At 41.3% G+C, this 19,215-nt stretch overlaps 1 protein-coding gene across 7 annotated transcripts in view; it reads left to right on the top strand.

Annotated features, from left to right (window-relative positions):
• The window catches only part of TSNARE1 (t-SNARE domain containing 1), a 519,305-nt gene that overhangs the window by 301,707 nt on the left and 198,383 nt on the right, over positions 1–19,215 (top strand). For all 7 annotated transcript variants that reach the window (XM_069854776.1, XM_069854772.1, XM_069854771.1 and 4 more), the window contains one exon: positions 14,485–14,557. In XM_069854776.1, the coding sequence (XP_069710877.1) occupies positions 14,485–14,557 (73 nt within the window). The remainder of the gene's footprint in view (positions 1–14,484; positions 14,558–19,215) is intronic.

The following is a 19,215-nucleotide window of genomic DNA, read 5'->3' as shown; positions in this document are numbered from 1 at the left end:
GCCTCCCTCTTACGCTTATTGAGAAAACCTAGAGAATTTTCTTCTGGGTGACTCAGAGACTGGGATCTAAGGGGTTACAGCTTTCTAATCTCCTTACAGAGACACGCATCAAAATCTTGCCGTGAGAATTTCAAAGTCTATTGCAAAAGTCAATGCAGAACAACTTTTGTAGACCATTCAGACCCACTAAGGAATTGCTGTTACCTCTGAGACATAGAAAGACCAAGACTCAGTGTGAACACTACTGTAGTTTTAACCAGAAACTGAAAATTTTCATCAAGAAAGTAAATGCAGGCATCTGGCAAGTAAAAGGAATTGTCATACAGTCTTTAGTGTCTGCCTTAGGCGTTGGAGCCTTCCATCTGATAGGAAGGTGTTTAAGAAATGAGAGGGTTTTGGCCTGCTTTTTCTGTTAGAAATTTGGAGGTGATCCAGAAGGAAAGAAATGATGAAGAAGTATTAAGTATAATTTATGAAGAGAGATTACAGGAATTTACCAACTGCAGACTTGGAAAGTGCAGCAGTGATTAGTTGAGCCATGGTGACTATGTAGAAATATTTGATGTGTAATAGCATTAAAAAAAAGGGTAGAATAATTTAAAATATTAAGCGTGAAGGCAGTAACAAATTATCAAGTAGTTACAAAGGACAGAAAGGTATAAATTAAACATTATGGAAAAATCCTTGAACAATGAGATTAATCATTTTGAATGTAATGGATACTTCTACAAAACATGGTGTCTCATGCAAAGAATGGAGACAAAACCCATGTGAGGGTTGTTATAGTCAGCACCAGCAAGTCTGATTTTTTACTGGAGGTGGTAGCCATCACACTTCTATAAGTCTTTTAGCTGTTGTTTTAATTAATTGTCCCACTGATACCTTTACTCAGCATTTGTGCCTTTTAGACACTGTGCTTTAATGACTGAAAATACATAAGGTAAGTGTCAACAGCATAGTCTGCAATCCACAGATCCAAAATCTGGAATTGTCTACAAAGACCATAGTATTTGGTTTTGAAACACACAAGGAAATGCAGAACAGAGCCATGTTTGGGGTTTTGTTTGGTTTTTTTTGGTTTTTTTTTTGTTTTTTTGTTGTTTTTTTTTTTCTTGCATGGAGCTTATGTCTTCAGTTGGAAGACACATGTAGCATTTTGTATAGTCTGTACCGCTGAGGAGCGCATGAACATTGAGTAGGTGTAGGATATCATAGAATCATAGAATAACCAGGTTGGAAGAGACCCACCGGATCAGCGAGTCCAACCATTCCTATCAAACACTAAACCATTCCACTAAACCATTGCCTCCTCCCTTAACTCCTCCACCATGTGAAGGAGTTCCCCCACTGGAGCAGAGCTTTCACAAGTGGAGCCAGGACCAGAGGCACGAGCCGGTGTGGGAGGGGGCCCTGCCTGCAGCCCAGGGTCTGGGGAGCTGCTGCACCCACTGTGGCTCTGGCTGGGTGGCAGCATCCGCCCTGCCTGCTGCAGCACACGGAGCAGTTTTAACCTTCTGCCGGGTGGCCACCATGGTCCTCGGTGTCTTCTGCCTAGTCTCTAGGCCTTCTCGCCCTGCCTTCTCGAACTGCCCCACTCCTCTTCCCCGTGCTCCAGGTCGCGGTGCTCCCAGGGCACTGTTTAAATCTCCCGCGGTGGCTGCTGGGACCGCCCCCTCCCGTCAGGCCCCGCGCGGGACCGGCGTGTGGGGCTGTCAGGACCCCCGCCTGGGTTTTCCTGGGATTTTCCTGGCTCCGGGAAGCTCCCACCGCCTCAAAAAGTTCCCCCCCCCACCACAGAACTCACCGTCCTGGTATGTAGTTACTCAAGGAGCTGGTGCTATCTGCAGCTCTCGGAGACCTGGACAGCCGTATCGCATCTTTTGGCTGCAACCCATCAGTCTCCTGAAGACAGAGGACAAGTCCTTCAAAACTGCAATGACCTCTTAAAGAGATTAAACTTTCTCTCTTCACCATGGACTCCACTTGTAATGAGGACTGACTTACCACCAGACTCTACAGAATGCAGTGGTTTCAGGTATTTCTTATCTGTGGATTGGCAGCATAGCAAAGAATCGTAGAAAGATGCTACATATTTCCAATTTTCCCTTCTACCTTGTCTCTTTGTCTTTTCCCTTTCATTTAAAATTAATTATTCTTTGCTAATTTCTCAAGAATAAACAGTGCAGCTAGGTGAATCACTGAGTTGATTGCTACAGATCAGACCCTGCAATCAGTGTTTTATTTAAGTAAAATAATTGAGTGGCAATTGATAATACATGACAGCTTAAGATCGCTCTAATTGCTCAGTTTCCCAGAACACTCCTAAAAGAAAATTAATTCCTCCATTCTATTTTTCAGGCTACATGACTCTCATGGAAATAAATCCAAAGTGAAGAATTAGTAGTTCTGCAAACAAAGTGTAGAAAGTGTTGAAGTTTTTGTCATAATCACTGCACAGCTTCTATTTTTGAAGATAACATACCACCTGCAATAAACTACCTTTCCTGGGGCTGGTATCAGTCAGTGTGATAGATTACAACTTCTTCCCTCACTACTCGTATTGGTTTATGCATTGCAGCCTAAGGCAGAAAGCGGGAGATGCTAAAGGAAAAGTCAATGTGTAAGGTACTGAGTTTGGAGCTTGCTTGTGGATTTCCATATCTTTGGTGATGTAATACTCAGGAGACTGCCCTCTGAACAGCTAGAAAAAAAAGAGTGTAACTGTAAATACTAAATGCATTTTGTTTTATTTTTTATTTTTTAAGATGCAATGTCTCAAACAACTATCCCTGTTGTATGTTAAAAAAAAAAAAAAAAAACAAACCCAAAGAAACCAGGAAGTTTTTCATAGGTTGCTGCAGGAATCCATATATCTTGCTTATTGCAGTCTGTTGCTGAAGAGACCCATGGCTCACCGTGTGGTTTGGAAGGTGATACAAAATAAATGTGTAATATAGACTAATAGTTCCTGGTGGACAGGTATCCACATGATGAACCGGGCCATGGCAATTGCATCTAATGGGTGTGTTTATTGTCCAGATCTTGCAGAAAGAACCAAGTAACCTGTGGCTCATAAAAGCCTTTTCTTAGGCAAGGCTATGGATAATTGTGGGTGGACATTTCTTCTCTGCTTTGCATGGCTTTTATTTTTACATTTTGTGTTATATTTCTTTTTCATTCTCTGGTGTCAGGCCAGCATATTTCACGAAACCCTAAGCTGTATCCTGTATTCTAAATACTAATGGATATTTTCTGTTGGGATAACAGAGAATTATTTATTTATTATTTATTATTTATTATTTATTATTTATTATTTATTATTTGTGTATTTATTATTCTTGAGTCTGTTGTACATTTATTGTGGTACCGTCTGGTTACCCTATGGACGTAAGTGAATTCACTTTGGAAAGGATTCCTTAATTCAACTCCAGGAAGCTGTGACAAATGAATTGGCCAAAATCTACACAAAAACCTTTCTAGCTTAGGAGAAAACAGGAGCAATATTTCTAGCCTGCAAGCCTCTTTCATATGTGGCCCAAGGGTTTGTAGGAAGCACAAGGATATTGATCTTTTTTCAGTAGTAAAGTAGCTGGAAACTTGGTTGTAGAAGAGGAAAAGTTTGGATTTGTACTGTGGGTGCAGATACGTTCTTCTGTAACATGGAACAAATGAATGCATAACCTAAGAAGTGTAAAGAACAAATATTAGGTGTGACCTGTCTAATGCACTATTGGTGTTATTGCTTGTACATGTACATTATAGCATCCAACAGACTTGCACCAACTATGTTAATGAGCTGCAGTAAAGTGAGACACCAAGTAAAAAGAAATAAAACTGTGGCATGCCCACTTTTGGAAAGCAGAGCCGATGTTCTCCTTCGCACTAGGGAAAGTAATGACACCTCTTCCCTCTTCATTTACTTGGTTTATGGATCTCCCTTCACCTTTCCCTCTTTGCGTTCATCTTGCTATCAGGGTCTCTATAAACATGTAGGAGAGTGTTGGGGATGAAGGAAGGGTGGTCCATGGCAGAACGTGCCCTGCTCCATCATGGATGACTTTTGAAACATTTCTCTGTTTGCTCTGCACTTTGACTTTGTTGCATAATTCCTTTGTTCCCCTTACGAATATTGCCTCTTGATTGTCTGCTGAGAGCCATTCTTGCCCTTGCTCTGCCCAATACCAAACTATAGCAGCATTAGGTTGAGAACAAAAGTGAATCAACCCTTTTTTTTTTGTTTGTTTGTTTTGTCAAAATGAAGCAAGGCAAACCAATTTTTATTTTATTTTTTTGTTTGCTTGCCTGTTATCAGAGCATATCCATGTTTATGCTTATCTTACACTAGAATCATAGAATCATAGAATAACCAGGTTGGAAGAGACCCACTGGATCATCGAGTCCAACCATTCCTATCAAACACTAAACCATATCCCTCAGCACCTCGTCCACCCGTGCCTTAAACACCTCCAGGGAAGGTGACTCAACCACCTCCCTGGGCAGCCTGTTCCAGTGCCCAATGACCCTTTCTGTGAAACTTTTTTTCCTAATGTCCAGCCGAAACCTCCCCTGGCGGAGCTTGAGGCCATTCCCTCTTGTCCTGTCCCCTGTCACTTGGGAGAAGAGGCCATCACCCTCCTCTCTACAACCTCCTTTCAGGTAGTTGTAGAGAGCAATGAGGTCTCCCCTCAGCCTCCTCTTCTCCAAGCTAAACAACCCCAGCTCTCTCAGCCGTTCCTCATAAGGCCTGTTCTCCAGCCCCTTCACCAGCTATGAAAAAAAACAAACCAAACCTGTCTGAGTTTCAAGGGCTGTTTTCTGCAGACAGAAATAGGCTGTGTTTGCATCTCTGCAATCTGCTAAGCCTCAAATGCTCATTTAACACCTGGTGTATGTTGGGAGCAAGTTAGATCCTAAAATTATTAGTCTGTCTATATATACAGTTACTATTTATACAGGTAGGTGTGTTTATGGTACACAAGAATACATATGTTATATGTGCCTGTATAAATAAGCACAGATATGTGCATATGTCAAGTCATATACCTTTACAAACTGTTTAATTTAAAGAAATTTTGGATGTGAATTAATTTGAAATTCAAAATAATGTTTCATAGCAGAACATTCTACTTGATCCAAAGGCCATGATACTTTGATCCTTTATTGAACAACACATTTTCCCCAATATAAAGTGAGGGTAATTGCTTAAAAACAGAACTATTGATGACCTTCTCCATTACCACATCTCCTATTTCTAGACCAGAAGGGTTTTAAAAGAGTAAATTATCTCTTCCTGTTATTTATATTATTCTATTTCTCTGACACTACAGTCCCATTACAGCCTTCAGCATAGATCTGGAACTGATAGAGTTCCCGTGAATGAAAATATCTGCCTTAAACTGTTTGCAGTGTCTGAAAAAGCAGACACTGAGGAATGTAGAGTACATAGGAGACAATGATAGCAATGCACGTTTTCAGGTTATCTGATCCAGATGTATGGTTGTGAAGATAATAACGCAACTTACAGTAATGTGCTGTTGACCCCCTGCATGCCTCTCACACATTTTAAATAGTATCAGAGATAATGATGTATACCATAAACGTAATCTGTCAAGATGTGTCTTCAGACGTGGTTTGATGGCTAAGAAGAGAGGATTTTTCCAAGGGAACCACCTGTCGTACCCACTCATGCTCATATTGCTGCTGGTGGGAAGACACATATTGAGGATGGTAGAGAAGGTGAGGTAGAGGTCTTGCATCCAATTCATTCAAGCAGATAATTAGAATAAACAGTAACCAAGTGCATTTGATCTTTGAGATCTCTGTTAGAGTGGATGAGGGCAAGTGAGGTGCAGTAAATATGTGACTACCTTTTCCACTCTTGACAGTCCTGCCGCAGAAGTTGTTTCTGCCTCTTCCTCAGATATGTAGAGCAATTAGGTCTTTCCACCCACCAGCATTGCCCTTTTCATTATACGGAAATTTGCACCGAAGATAGCGTGGTAGGTTGAACATGTCATTGGGTTATTTCTCACTTAGGGCACAATGAGTAGTATTGCGAGCTGGCTGGTTACAGGATCTCTCATTATTCATCCCTGTTGAGGTGCCCTCTGCAATGGACTCTCCTCTGCCTGATGAGCTCAAAGCATCTCACTTTCCATAGCCTCTCTGTTTGGCTTTTGATGGACAGGAATACTATGTTTCTTCAGCCCACTGTCCCCAGGTAGATGCTGGATTAACATGCTGAAGCTCGTCACAACTATTTAAATTATGCAGTGCAGTGCTACACTTCCTAAGATGATATCAACCACTAAGACAGCAAAATAGAGAGGAAGCACGCACAAGTGAGCAAGAGGGAGAGAGAAACTCCCCACACTGCCTGTTGTGCAGTCCCAAAGGAGATCTAACTCAGTTTGTAATTGCTGTTCTGGATAGCTTCTGCCCTCAAAACAATTTTCTACTGGTCTGTTGTTGCTTAGGCTGAATCAGTTTGATTTATAGACTGTCATTTTTTTTCTCCCCAGCCACAGACAAGAGAAAAATATTTGTTGAAAGGCTGTTGCAGCAAGATTTAGGTTTTGCCCATCTACCATCAGAGGCGCTTGCGCACAATTGATATGATTTTTTCAGTTTCCTTTTCTTCCCCATTTCACAGAAGAGAATGGGGAGAGGTGATACCATGCTTTTATTAGTCTTTCTGTGTGCTCTGGATCTGTTGTTCACACATGCTGGACCACAGAGTAGGAGATGCCCCAAGGGTGTTGCAGGTGAGACAATGCCTGAGAACCATACCAGCATCTCTTTGGTAAAACATTCAAGACACTTTTTCATTGGGGTTTTTTTGGTTATGTTTGGGGCTTTCCCACCCCTCCCCCGAAAGATAACAAGCACTCATTTTTTTTGTTTGCTTTATTTTGTTTTCGATTGCTTCTGTATAAAGAAATACACACATAGTTGTTATTTCTTTCAGAATCTCCTTCAGGTTTATTTTATAACTTCCCTGACTGCTTGTTGCAGAGTGGATCGTGGGGCAGAAATGTAGAATTTAACTATTTGTAGAATTTACCATCTCCTGAACACTGAGTCAGTGCTTAATTTAGATGCTAACTTATAGTCCTTTAAAAAGTGGATTAATGGTTTGTGAGTACAGACAAAAGCACATGTGCTAAATAAGACAGACCACTGATCTTTGTGATTCCATTTTTTATACAAATCTAAGGCAAATATTCTTAGAAATAAATGTGATTCTTCCACTGAGGACCTGAGTTGACCTTGCTAAAGGATGCTAGAATCTGGCTAAATGTGACACAGAGATTATTGATGGCACATGCTTGTTCTGGGTCACAGAATCACAGAATCACAGAATAACCAGGTTGGAAGAGACCCACCGGATCACCGAGTCCAACCGTTCCTACCAAACACTAAACCATATCCCTCAGCACCTCGTCCACCCGTGCCTTAAACACCTTCAGGGAAGGTGACTCAACCACCCCCCTGGGCAGCCTGTTCCAGTGCCCAATGACCCTTTCTGTAAAGAATTTTTTCCTAACGTCTAGCCTAAACCTCCCCTGACGGAGCTTGAGGCCATTCCCTCTTGTCCTGTCCCCTGTCACTTGGGAGAAGAGGCCAGCACCCTCCTCTCTACAACGTCCTTTCAGGTAGTTGTAGAGAGCAATGAGGACGTTGTGGGGTCCTTTTGAAGAGAACATGTTTCCTGTCTCTGGTTTATTTGACACTGTTCCCATGGCTGGAATACAGAAAAGGTCCTTAGAATATCACTAAGGTCACGTGTATGTTAGAAGTTTTCAATATGGACTAATCTTCACACCACTAAGTGTGAGTGGAAATAAGAGGGATTTTACTATTTGCTGCCTTGACAAATCATGGAATCACTGAACGTCCTGAGTTAGAAGGGACCCACAAGAAACACTGAGTTTAACTTCTTCCCCTGCATATGGCAACCCCAACTTTCACACCATGTGACTGCGGGCATTGTCCAAATGCTTCTTGAATATTGTCAGGCTTCTAGCTGTTACTGCTTCTCTGGGGAGCCTGTTCCAGTGCTCCACCACCCTCTGAGTGAAGAACCTTTTCCTGACATCCAATCTAAACCTCCCCTGGCATACCTTTCTGTCATTACCTTAGGCTCTATCACTGATCACCAGAGAGGAATTGCCTTAGTAATATTGACCCCATGGAGGAGTGATCTGCTGGGGCTTATGGTTAGGTTGTTCCCATCTTGGTAACAATGTCTAGGATTTACAACTTGACATGCTTCCTGGTTAATTTTATAAATGTTGAAATTGTGGTCATCTTGGTAAAAAAGGGAAAATTTATATTTCTAGTTTATTTGCAAAGTCATATTTCCAACAGTTTCCGTGACCGAGTTGAAATTTTGGATTTTTTTTCCAGATTCTCACTACTTTAGAGTGTCATTATTCACTTACCAAGTCAAGTTATATTACCCAAATGATCAAGGCATTTTAGCATAGTACTTTCTTTTCAGAAGCTTCCAAACTAACTTTTTCTACAGAATCCTTCAGATCTTTAGGGTCCCAAAGACCCTTACCAGCTTTCCTATAGCCCCTCTTTAAGTACTGGGAGGCTGCTATAAGGTCTCTCTTCTTTTTGTCAGGCTGAATTTAGATGAAATTATTTAAATCTGTCTGCCTCTTGCTTGTGAATGTAGGGAGTGAATTGTCACCAGACAAGAAAGGCTGCCATTGATAAAACCCAAGAAACCCCAGCCTATTTTGCTGACAGGGAAACAGCATCTTTGGAACAATGTCTAGCAGTTGTATTTGTCATTTCTGTGGAGCCAAAGGGATTTCTAAGAAGCTGTGTTTCACTGTGAATTCTGCGTAGTGTGTGCAAATGTGGGCAACCAAAGGCAATCTGATTTTGCTAACAAACTCTGATGCCTGGCAAGTTCAGAGGTACTTCATGACAGAACAAACCTGGCAAGAAGGAATAGGAACATAGCTCCTAGGTATATTCTTTATTTCTCGCTATTTTCCTCCTTTCTATTTTTTCCTTTGTTTTGCCTACATATATCAGGAGCTTTGAAACTTCACATTGCCAGGTTAAATTATTCAACAGATTGCTTGCTTCAGGTCAGATTGCTCTGTGTTCTGTGCTTTACATCTTACCCTGTTTGTTTTTCCTTAAATACTGTAGTCACATTTTTTTTTCCTTCCAAACAACTCAATGGCTGCCTGTAAATATTGCATATTTGCTGAACAATAATTTTAAGTGTTGTTACAATGATATGAAAAGGATCTCTACGCTGAAGCAGGAGGTGGCTATTTCGTTCCATGTACTAAGATATAAATGGCAAATATGAAGCAGTGCTCTTCATACACAGCATTGAATATCCTTTCTCGTTTTTCTCTTTTCATCATAATATCTGGGGATCAGTAGACAGACAGCCTAATTCCTTCCAGTTAAATTAGCTCAGGAGGACATCATGAAAACTCAATATATCATCTGATCTTTCTTAGACTGAATAGCTGCTTGTTTTATTCAAATGGAAATATTTAGAGGGGGGAGTCGGAGGCAGGATCTAGGACAACTCTGCATACCCGGCTCTCTGCAGCAACAACTCTCCACAGAGACAACTCTAACCCTAAAATTGACCCTAACCCTAAGCATAAATCTAAGCTTAATCCTAGATATAACCATAACTCTAATGGCTCCTCATGGTGAGTTGTCTTAGAATCATAGAATCATAAAATCATAGAATAACCAGGTTGGAAGAGACCCATCGGATCATTGAGTCCAACCATTCACATCCATCACTAAACCATGTCCCTCAGCACCTCATACACCCGTCCCTTAAACCCCTCCAGGGAAGGTGACTCAACCCCCTCCCTGGGCAGCCTCTGCCAGTGCCCAATGACCCTTTCCCTGAAAATTTTTTTCCTAATGTTCAGCCTGAACCTCCCCCGGTGAAGCTTGAGGCCATTCCCTCTCGTGCTATCCCCTGGCCCTTGGGAGAAGAGCCCAGCTCCCTCCTCTCTACAACCTCCTTTCAGGTAGCTGTAGAGAGCAATGAGGTCTCCCCTCAGCCTCCTCTACTCCAGGCTAAATACCCGCAGCTCTCTCAGTCGCTCCTTGGAATCCTTGTTCTCCAGCCCCCTCACCAGCTCCGTTGCTCTTCTCTGGACTCGCTCCAGAGCCTCAACATCCTTCTTGTGATGAGGGCCCAGAACTGAACACAGGATTCGAGGAGCGGTCTCACCAGTGCCGAGTCCAGAGGGAGAAGAACCTCCCTGGCCCTGCTGGCCACACCGTTTCTGATACAAGCCAAGATGCCATTGGCCTTCTTGGCCACCTGGGCCACTCCTGGCTCATATTCAACCAACACCCCCAGGTCCCTCTCCTCTGGGCAGCTTTCCAGCCAGACTTCACCTAATCCTAGAAGGATGCGCTGCCTGGAGAAGCTGGAGATGCTGGCAGTGAACATAAATCACATCCTATCCCATCAAACAAACACCGGGGGGGAAAGGATGTGCAAGGAGAAGGGATGGAGTGAACAGGTCACAGAGTGCCAAAGGCTGCTGGGTCTGGGAGGTTGGGATGGGAAGGAAGGAACAGAGGTTAGTGTGCAATTATCCCTGCTTAAAAAAATAAATAAATAAATGGCCTTCTCCTGCAATACAGCGATTTAAACAGCCCCACAGTCTCCTGCCCTCCTAGCCCAGGGATGAAGAGGCAGGACAGAAAAGGCATCTCCACCTGCAGTGCTCTCCTAAATTTCATTTTGTCCTACAGAGTTGTCCCTTCCCATGAGAGGCATTTGTAATTAAATATATTGCGATAACCTCTATCTAACCAAATATACATGCAAAAATTTATTCATGGGTTTTAAGCTACGTTCACTTAACTGCTGTAAAAGAAGAACAGAACAAAGTAGACTGACTGAAGGGTAGAAAGAATTTATTTTTTTTTTATGTTGAAAGTAACAGAAACCAAAGAGTGATGTCAGTAGCAATTTAGACAATAGAGACAAGTGGGCATGCTGGGCTTTTTTTCAGTATTATTATTTGTTTGTTTAATTTTGCTGTAATCATCTTTTACTAAGCAGTTGAATGAGAGAACAATAACACATTAAAGTTAATTCTCAATTCTTTACATTTTGCTAAATTTTAGCTTTCTCTTTTCAATAATTTTTTATGAAAAAATTCAAACAACTCCCTCACCCCCCAAAATCACAACTCATTTCTCCTTATTTCCTGGTAATGATTTGCTACTGCAGTGCTCAAGTGTAATCTCAAATTACTTAAACTTCATTGCTTTTATAAAATATTCTGCAGTATTTACAAGTTATGAATAATATCATACATAATTAAAGCTTCATTGTATTTGACAAGTAAATGAATGAAGTGCATTTTGTGATCATAGAATCATAGAATAGTTTAGGTTGGAAGGAACCTTAAAGATCATCCAGTTCCAACCCCCTTGTGGTAGGCAGGGACACGTTCCCCTAGATCAGGCTGCCCAAGACCTCATCCAACCTGGTCTTGAACACTTCCAGGGATGAGGCATCCACAACTTCCCTCAGCAACCTGTGCCAGTGCCTCACCATCCTCATGGTAAAGTAATTCCTCTTTATGTCTAGTACAAATCTGCCCTTTTCCAGTTTATAGCCATCACCCCTTGTTCTACCACTCCATGCCCTTGAAAAAAGTCCCCCCCCCCCGGCTTTCTTGTAGGCCCCCTTCAGGTACTGGAAGGACGCTATAGGGTCTTCTCAGAGTGTTCTCTTCTCCGGACTGAACAAACCCGGCCCTCTCAGCCTGTCCTCATATGGGAGGTGCTCCAGCCCTCTGATCATCTCCGTAGCCCTCCTCTGGACACATTCCAACAGCTTCATATCCATCTTATGTTGAGGATTCCAGAACGGGACATAGTACTCCAGGTGAGGTCTCACAAGAGAGGAATAGAGGGGCAGAATCACCTCCCTCAACATGCTGGCCACGCTTCTTTTGATGCAGCCCAGGATACAGTTGGTCTGCTGGGCTGCGAGCGCACATTGCTGGCTCATGTCGAGCTAATCGTGAATCAACACCTCCAAGTCCTTCTCTGCAGGGCTGCTCTCAATCATATCATCCCCCATCCTTTATTGAAACCACAAATTACCCCAACCCAGGTTTAGGTGATGCAGTACTCAGTCTTTAGTTGGGGTTTTTGTTTTTTTTTTTTGTGCTGTTTGTTTATTTGTTTCAATATGTTTTCTCACAGAGTTTTAAACTTTTTTCTCCTACTTCTTCAGTCATTCAGCAACCTGGTATATTTTATCAAACATTGGAACAGGCTGCCCAGGGAGGTTGTTGAGTCTCCATCCCTGGAGGTGTTTAAAAGGCAGGTGGATGAAGTGCTTGGGACATGATTTAGTAGTAGATAAGTACGGTTGGAGTTGATGGTCTCTAAGGTCTTTTCCAACCTAGTGATTCTATGATTCTATGATATTTTAGAATTCACAGTGTGACGCCCAGGCTTCATTGCAAATTAATGTGCTTCCTTTACGTTCTATGATATAATATTGTGCTAATTATATTCTCATATGAGGGGCGTGGATTCGTTTTTCAACATTTTCTAAATTTGCCAATAGGAAAGCTGGTTTCTTTTGAAGTGGGGTGGAAGCAATTGGACCTTTTGGAATGATTGACTAAAGTCGCAACAAGACCCAAGAATTAATTAAATTAATTATTGTGCAATTAGCCTCAGGAGAATCAGATTCTTGGGAAATATTTTCTATGCTTCAGAAAGCATCCAGTGCTGGGATTCCCAGCACAAAGGTTACATGGACATGCTGTTGACCTGACAGCCCGTGGAGTCTGTCTGTGAAGATACACAAAACCAAGTGGACATGGCCCCAAGCAACCTACTTTAACTGACTGAGTTGTTCAGGGGTGTCAAACTAAATGATTTCCAGAGGTTCCTGCCACCCTCAATGTTTCTGTGATTCTGAGTTATGCACAACTTAACAAAATGCATCCTGTATATGTGTCTTTTTTTTTTTCTTAGAATCGTTGAATGGTTTGGGTTGGAAGAGACCTCAAAGCCCATCAAGTTCCAAACCTCCCTGCCATGGGCAGGGACACCTTCCACTGGATCAGGTTGCTCAAAGCCTCATCTAGCCTGGCCTTGAACACCTCCAGGGATGGGATATCCACAGCTTCTCTGGGCAACCTTTTCCACTGCCTCATCACCCTCACAGGAAAAAGTTTCTTCCTAATATCTAACCTAAATCTCTCCTCTTTCAGCTTAAAACTGTTATGCCTCATTGTATCCCTGCACTCCCTGATAAAGAGTCCCTCCTACTCTCTCCTGCAGATCCCCTTTAAGTACTGGAAAGCTGCTACGATGTCTCCCTGGAGACTTCTCTTCTCCAGACTGAACAACCCCAACTCTGTCAACCTGTCATCATATGGGAGGTGCCCTAGCCCTCTGATTGTTTTGTGGCCTGGTCTGGACTCACTCCAACATATCCATGTCCTTCTTATCTTGGGGGCCCCAGAACTGAATGTAGAACTTGAGGTCATTTCTCATGACAGCAGAGAAGAGGGGAAGAATCCCCTCCCTTGACCTGCTGGTCACTATTCTTTTAAAGCACTCCAGAGTACTTCTGGCTTTCTGGACTGCAAGCACACATTGCCAGCTCATGGTGAGCTGCTTCTCTGCTTATATTGCCTTACTAGTAATGCATTATAGTACTATTTCTACTATTATATTTATTATTGCTAGATTAATTATATTTCTAAGAGCCACTGGTCATACAAAGTCAACATATGCTCACATTTGCTCTTGTACATGGTAAGTCTTCAGAAATGAACAAACGAAACTAACTTGCAGTTTGCTGGTTTTTAACTGAGAAAATTTCACTGCTGAATTAGTTTTGGTTTTTTGTTTTTTTTTTTTTGTTTTTGTTTTACACTAGAAAACATATAAATAGGATAGAAAAGAATGAGTCCATTCATCAAACACATCTTTTCTTATTGCCTTTACCAATAAGGAGATTTCAAATTCAGTGAGTTTTTGATTGTATCTCCATCAGTTTATGAGTAGTATTTTATAAGATGGATGCTATGCTGAAAGATGGACCTTTTCTGCCTATGAATCCACACTATGGATTGAATAGCCAAGATAAAAAAGAACTGCTATAGAAAGAGATGAGTTTTCTGCTGTTGTTTTTGTTTTCTTCATTCTCCACAACTCTAAAGCAATAATGAAATCCGTTCATCCTACTTGTTTCTTATAGAAAGCTCCAAGTCAGCTGGCTGACTTGGATCCACTGAGTCATGGCTTCATTTAAGGTGTTTTGGTTTTTTTTGGCTATGGGATCATTATAACTTTTTCTTTTAATTCTACATAGATGAGTTTTTCTGTTTTTGTTTTTTCTTTGTAAAGCTTGGCTGTGGAACATGCCTTTTATGGCTGAATATTACCCATTCATCATTAATGTTAGGCTTTCTGTCTTTTCAGAGTGACATGTTGGATGTGAACCAGATCATTAAAGACTTGGCCTCCATGGTGCATGAGCAAGGAGACACAATAGGTAGGTATCGCATTTATAGTATGGGCTTTGCTACTCTCCTGTACAAATCCAATATGATGCTGTGTGTTCCCTTATGAACAAATGTTTGTGGATGCTGTGACCATTTTTCCTCTGTTCTGGCCTTTTTGTTCATCCAATAATGTTTTGATAGGACAAACTGACCTATGTAATAGGGTTCTTATATTAATGATAGTTAGCTGGTGCATTTGGCAGAAATTAGAATTTACAGTGAGATTAATCCATTCCCTTTGACTGTAAAAAGGAAGCTGGAAAGGAATAGAGTTCTTCATTTCTACCTGGAACTGTAAATAAAAACAAAAATAGTAGTAACAATTATTATGATTACTGATGATGGTGAAGAACATTAGGCAGCTTGCTTCTTCTAAGTAGAATTTTCTTTCCACATTGCAGGGTGTGTTTTAACATAATGATGTGCTCACATGCATAGTTTGAAGCTTCTGTCCATTAGTTGTCCCCCTCTTGCTTTCCAGCTAACAGTGGTTAGGAGTGTGGAGGAGAATACCTGAGAAAAGGTTTGAGTAACCCCTAGTATCATTTTTAAGAGCAGTCATCACTCTCTGTGAACAGAGGGATAAGACACAGTAGATCTGCTTCTTTTAAACTTCCTCTGACCCTTGTCTTTGTCATGGCTGCTTTCTGATGGAGTTAAGAACCATCAGAGTTCTTTTTTCTGTATCTCACTTTGTGTACACATAATGATACTGTGCAGTGCTTCAGTAGCAACTGTCTATTTCCAAATTTGAGAGCTAACCATCCTAAAGCCATGTTAAAAGACGTAAACTCCAGAGAAGCAAGATTTGTAGAGATATTTCTAACCTGCAGCACTCAGCCAGAGTTCTCACTGGAGCTCCTGAGAGTTGGATCAAGTCCTACGACAGCCATATGTAGGTCATAAAATAAGGAAGTCTTCTCTGTTGTTTATTAATCACTCTGGATTTCTTTGCCAAGCTCATCCCTTTCAGGTTTCCATTAGCATAAGATATCTCCTTTCACACTGAAGTGAGCTAGTTGCACACTGCTGAGAAACACCATTCAGGTTCACAAGTACAGAAAAAAAAATCAATATGATAACTAAACTCAACTTTTTATTATTTCTTTTTTATTTTCTGTACTTGTTTGGAAGCTTATTTTTGGACATGGATAACTTGGGAGCCTGATTCATGTCCTAAAAGCACATCAGATGTTAATGCCTTGAGGAACATGACAACATACATCAGCTAGCTTCAAGATCCTTGTAACTCTTTTTCTTAAGGCAATATTTATTATTTTAAGATGTTGCCCATGTGTAGAAGTGACCCCAGTATAACTTTCCTGTGAGAAACAGACTAAGTAGGATGTTTTACCTTTGAGCCAATGTAATTTTTTTGTTGCTTTTATATCTGACACATTCTTTCTTCTTCCTGTTTCACTGCAGATGATTTCTAAGAGTTTCTTTTCAGCCTAGCACACAGTAAAAGTATCTTACCAATCAATTGCTGAAAGGTCCCATTGTTTATCTTTTGACATTTGCGCTACACAGAAATAAGTGAGATTAAGAATCAGGAGGCAAAGGGTGTTGAAATCTCCACAGTGAAAAATCAAAAGCAATGATAATAAGAGACAGTTCTCTTGGCACTTGTTTCATTTTTTTTTTTTAATGCATTTCTCTTACATGCATTAAAAAAAAAAAGCTTTGTCTGTGCTTCTGAGTTGGAGATCATTAATAGGAAGAACACGTCTGGTCTATGCATGGTGAAGGCAGAGTAAGCCATACTTCTTACAAAACCCCAAAAGTAGTTTTACTAGCTCATGGTCCAGTTTCTTAATGAACACATCCACAACGCTCCCTAGGGTAGAGAGAAATTTCTGTCATGCAAGGAGGAAATAGATGAGGGGAAATGTAGACTCGGGGCAACATATTTCTGCTATTTTTTGTCTGCTGCAAATAAGTCCCATAACTTTGTTCCTAGTCGTGGCATCTCTTAAGCATTAACTGAGCATTACATGTCAGTGAGTCCAAGCCCTTGAAGCCAAAACAAGCCAGTAGACTAGATTGCCTTTGAATTAACAAAAATAGTCTTTTTAATGCAGACTTACAAGAGTTCTTGGCAAAAGCATCCTTATGCAGCTTCATCAGAAGGTGCTGCTGGGGGGAAAGTGTGGGAGGAGGAGAACACTAGTAGGAGAAATCAATAACTGTCTGTGGAATTGGTGTTGGCAATATGGCTTTGGTTTTGATAACCATGAGACCCTGTTTGCAGATCAGCATCTGCTTGGGAAGAGATGGGATCCAACTTACTAGGAAGGGCAGAACTGTTTTTGACAATGAGATGGCTGATGTCATATGGAAGGCTTTAAACTAGGAATGATGCGGGAGTCACAGGGAGATCTGCAGCCCTGTGAGGAAGAAATGGACAGGACTACTGCATACAGGGCGTGGAAGGATTCACAAAGTCATCACAATGGAGCTTGGGTCAGGTCAACTTCAACACGTACATGTAGGCAGTGAGATGCCTGAAGGGCACCATTGTCGTCAAATATCCCAAATCCTAATGTACACTCTGCGGGGGAGAAACATGAAGAGTTAGAGGTCTGTGTGAAGTTGCAGGTCTTTGATTTTATTGAGATCATGGAGACATGGTGGGATGGCTCCTATAACTGTAGTGTTGCACTGGAAGGATACAAGCTCTTTAGGAAGGACAGGAGAAGAAGATGATGAGGCGGAGTTGCCTTTTGCATAAGAGAACAGCTAGAGCACACGGAACTCTGTGTAGGGATGGATGAGGAGCTGATGGGGAGTTTATGGGTTAGAGTTAAAAAGAACACCCACAAAGTGGATGAGGCCCTCTACAAATAGACAGGAACAACCTCACGTCGCATGCTCTGGTCCTCATCAGGGATGGAAACCACCCCAATATATGCTGTAGGGACAACACAGCAGGATATAAAAAATCCAGGAGGTTCTGGAGTGCTTTGATGATAACTTTGGGGATCTAATGTACAAATGGCAAGTTCTCAAGATGGCTTGAAGACAGCTATCTCCACTGCTGAACTTTATTCCTGTTGTAGCAGAAGTGTTCCTAAGCCAAAGCATCCAGGGCAAGGATTAAGGACTTGGCACTGTGAGAGGTAAATTACATTGGAGGCAATTGCTAGAGCAACAGTCACTCTTTTCCATGCTCACAGATAGCCATTCAACTGAATTAAAAGTGCCTAAACAGTTTGAAACTTTCCCAGTGTTTCATTGAATCGCAGAAACATAAAATGGTTTGAGTTGGAGGGGACCTTAAAGATCATCTAATTCTGAACCCCCTGTGATGGGCAGGAACACCCCTCACTAGATCAGACTGCCCACCATCCAACCTGGGCTTGAACACTACCAGGGATGGGGCATACTGAACATCGCCTTTTCACATGTGCAAGCTAGTTCTTTTGTTGACTGTACTGGGATAAATAGTTACAGCTCCATGAAATCAGTTTTATAACTTGTGTTAGGGAAAAGAGAATCCTTAAATCCCCAGTTCCTCTGAAGTATGTGTCAACAACACACCTGCCAGTATTTGTATCAGTACTTGATGAAGGCAAATGCATATTTGTCTGTAGGCTTCTTTTTGTCTTGTAGAAGAGAATAAAGATGACTTGAATAGTACAGTTACTACTTCCCCCTCCCATGGCAAAAGAAAATGATGTTCTATTTCTGTTTTAGGAGAGCTGTTTTTCCATCTTACCTGTGTATGTAGCCTTACCACTTATGCCAAAATAACTTGCAATGTCTACATACCTTAATAAACTGCTCTAATGCAACTTGGACCACTCATATCACTGTTTGCAACTCCAGTACACTTCTGATAACCACGAGGGAACACCCACTTTATCCTGAAAACATTATACTTTTTAAAAAGTCATATTTTGTCCTCTGTTGGACAGTTTTGTAACTGAACTTTTGTCAATGTATCTGCAACCTCTCCAGGTTCGTAAAATGGGAAGAGATCCCAAGATCACACACCTGTCATCTATTTTAAGAATACAGGAGCAGAGACACAGCCCTCTACCTCTTTGTCCAGATTAAATATATACAAATCTATCTTTACACAGCAAATCCCACTATCTGAAAGAAGACCCTACCGTGTCGAATAAAAGACTAACCCAGACTTCCTTTTCCTTCCATTACACATCCAGGCTTAGATCTGGGTGCCACTAACCCTTCACTTCACTCTTGAAGTCTAGGCATTTTATACATGAAAATAAAAGGGAAGAGATACTTCATAATGTGTTTTAAAATGGATGTTGCATCCCTTTAAAGACATAACTGCATGTTATCTGTCAAGCTAGAGCCCACATATAAATATAGACGTGCCAGCTGGTGCTTTCCTTCATTCTCAGAAGAACTTCCTGATGGGGTCAATATATTCAGTCCCCAAGTAAGTCTGGTATTTGCTGACATACCACATAGTCACCTATTCCCTGATGTTAATAATAATAACCTTCCTTCAAAGTAAAATATACTTGCATCAATGCAAATGTGTCACTTATTTTACAAGCTTTTGAACGTGCAGAGGTTTTGCTTTAGGTCTGGATATTTTTTGTTGGTTTTTTTTTGTTGTGATATCAGCTCAGCTTTGTTGACTGTTTTGTCATTGTTGTCTTTATGACCCGAA

Source organism: Phaenicophaeus curvirostris, chromosome 3 (genome assembly GCF_032191515.1).
Source record: "Phaenicophaeus curvirostris isolate KB17595 chromosome 3, BPBGC_Pcur_1.0, whole genome shotgun sequence".
Classification (NCBI taxonomy): domain Eukaryota; kingdom Metazoa; phylum Chordata; class Aves; order Cuculiformes; family Cuculidae; genus Phaenicophaeus; species Phaenicophaeus curvirostris.
Note: the sequence above shows the minus strand (reverse complement) of the source record. Positions and strands in the feature narration are given on the sequence as shown.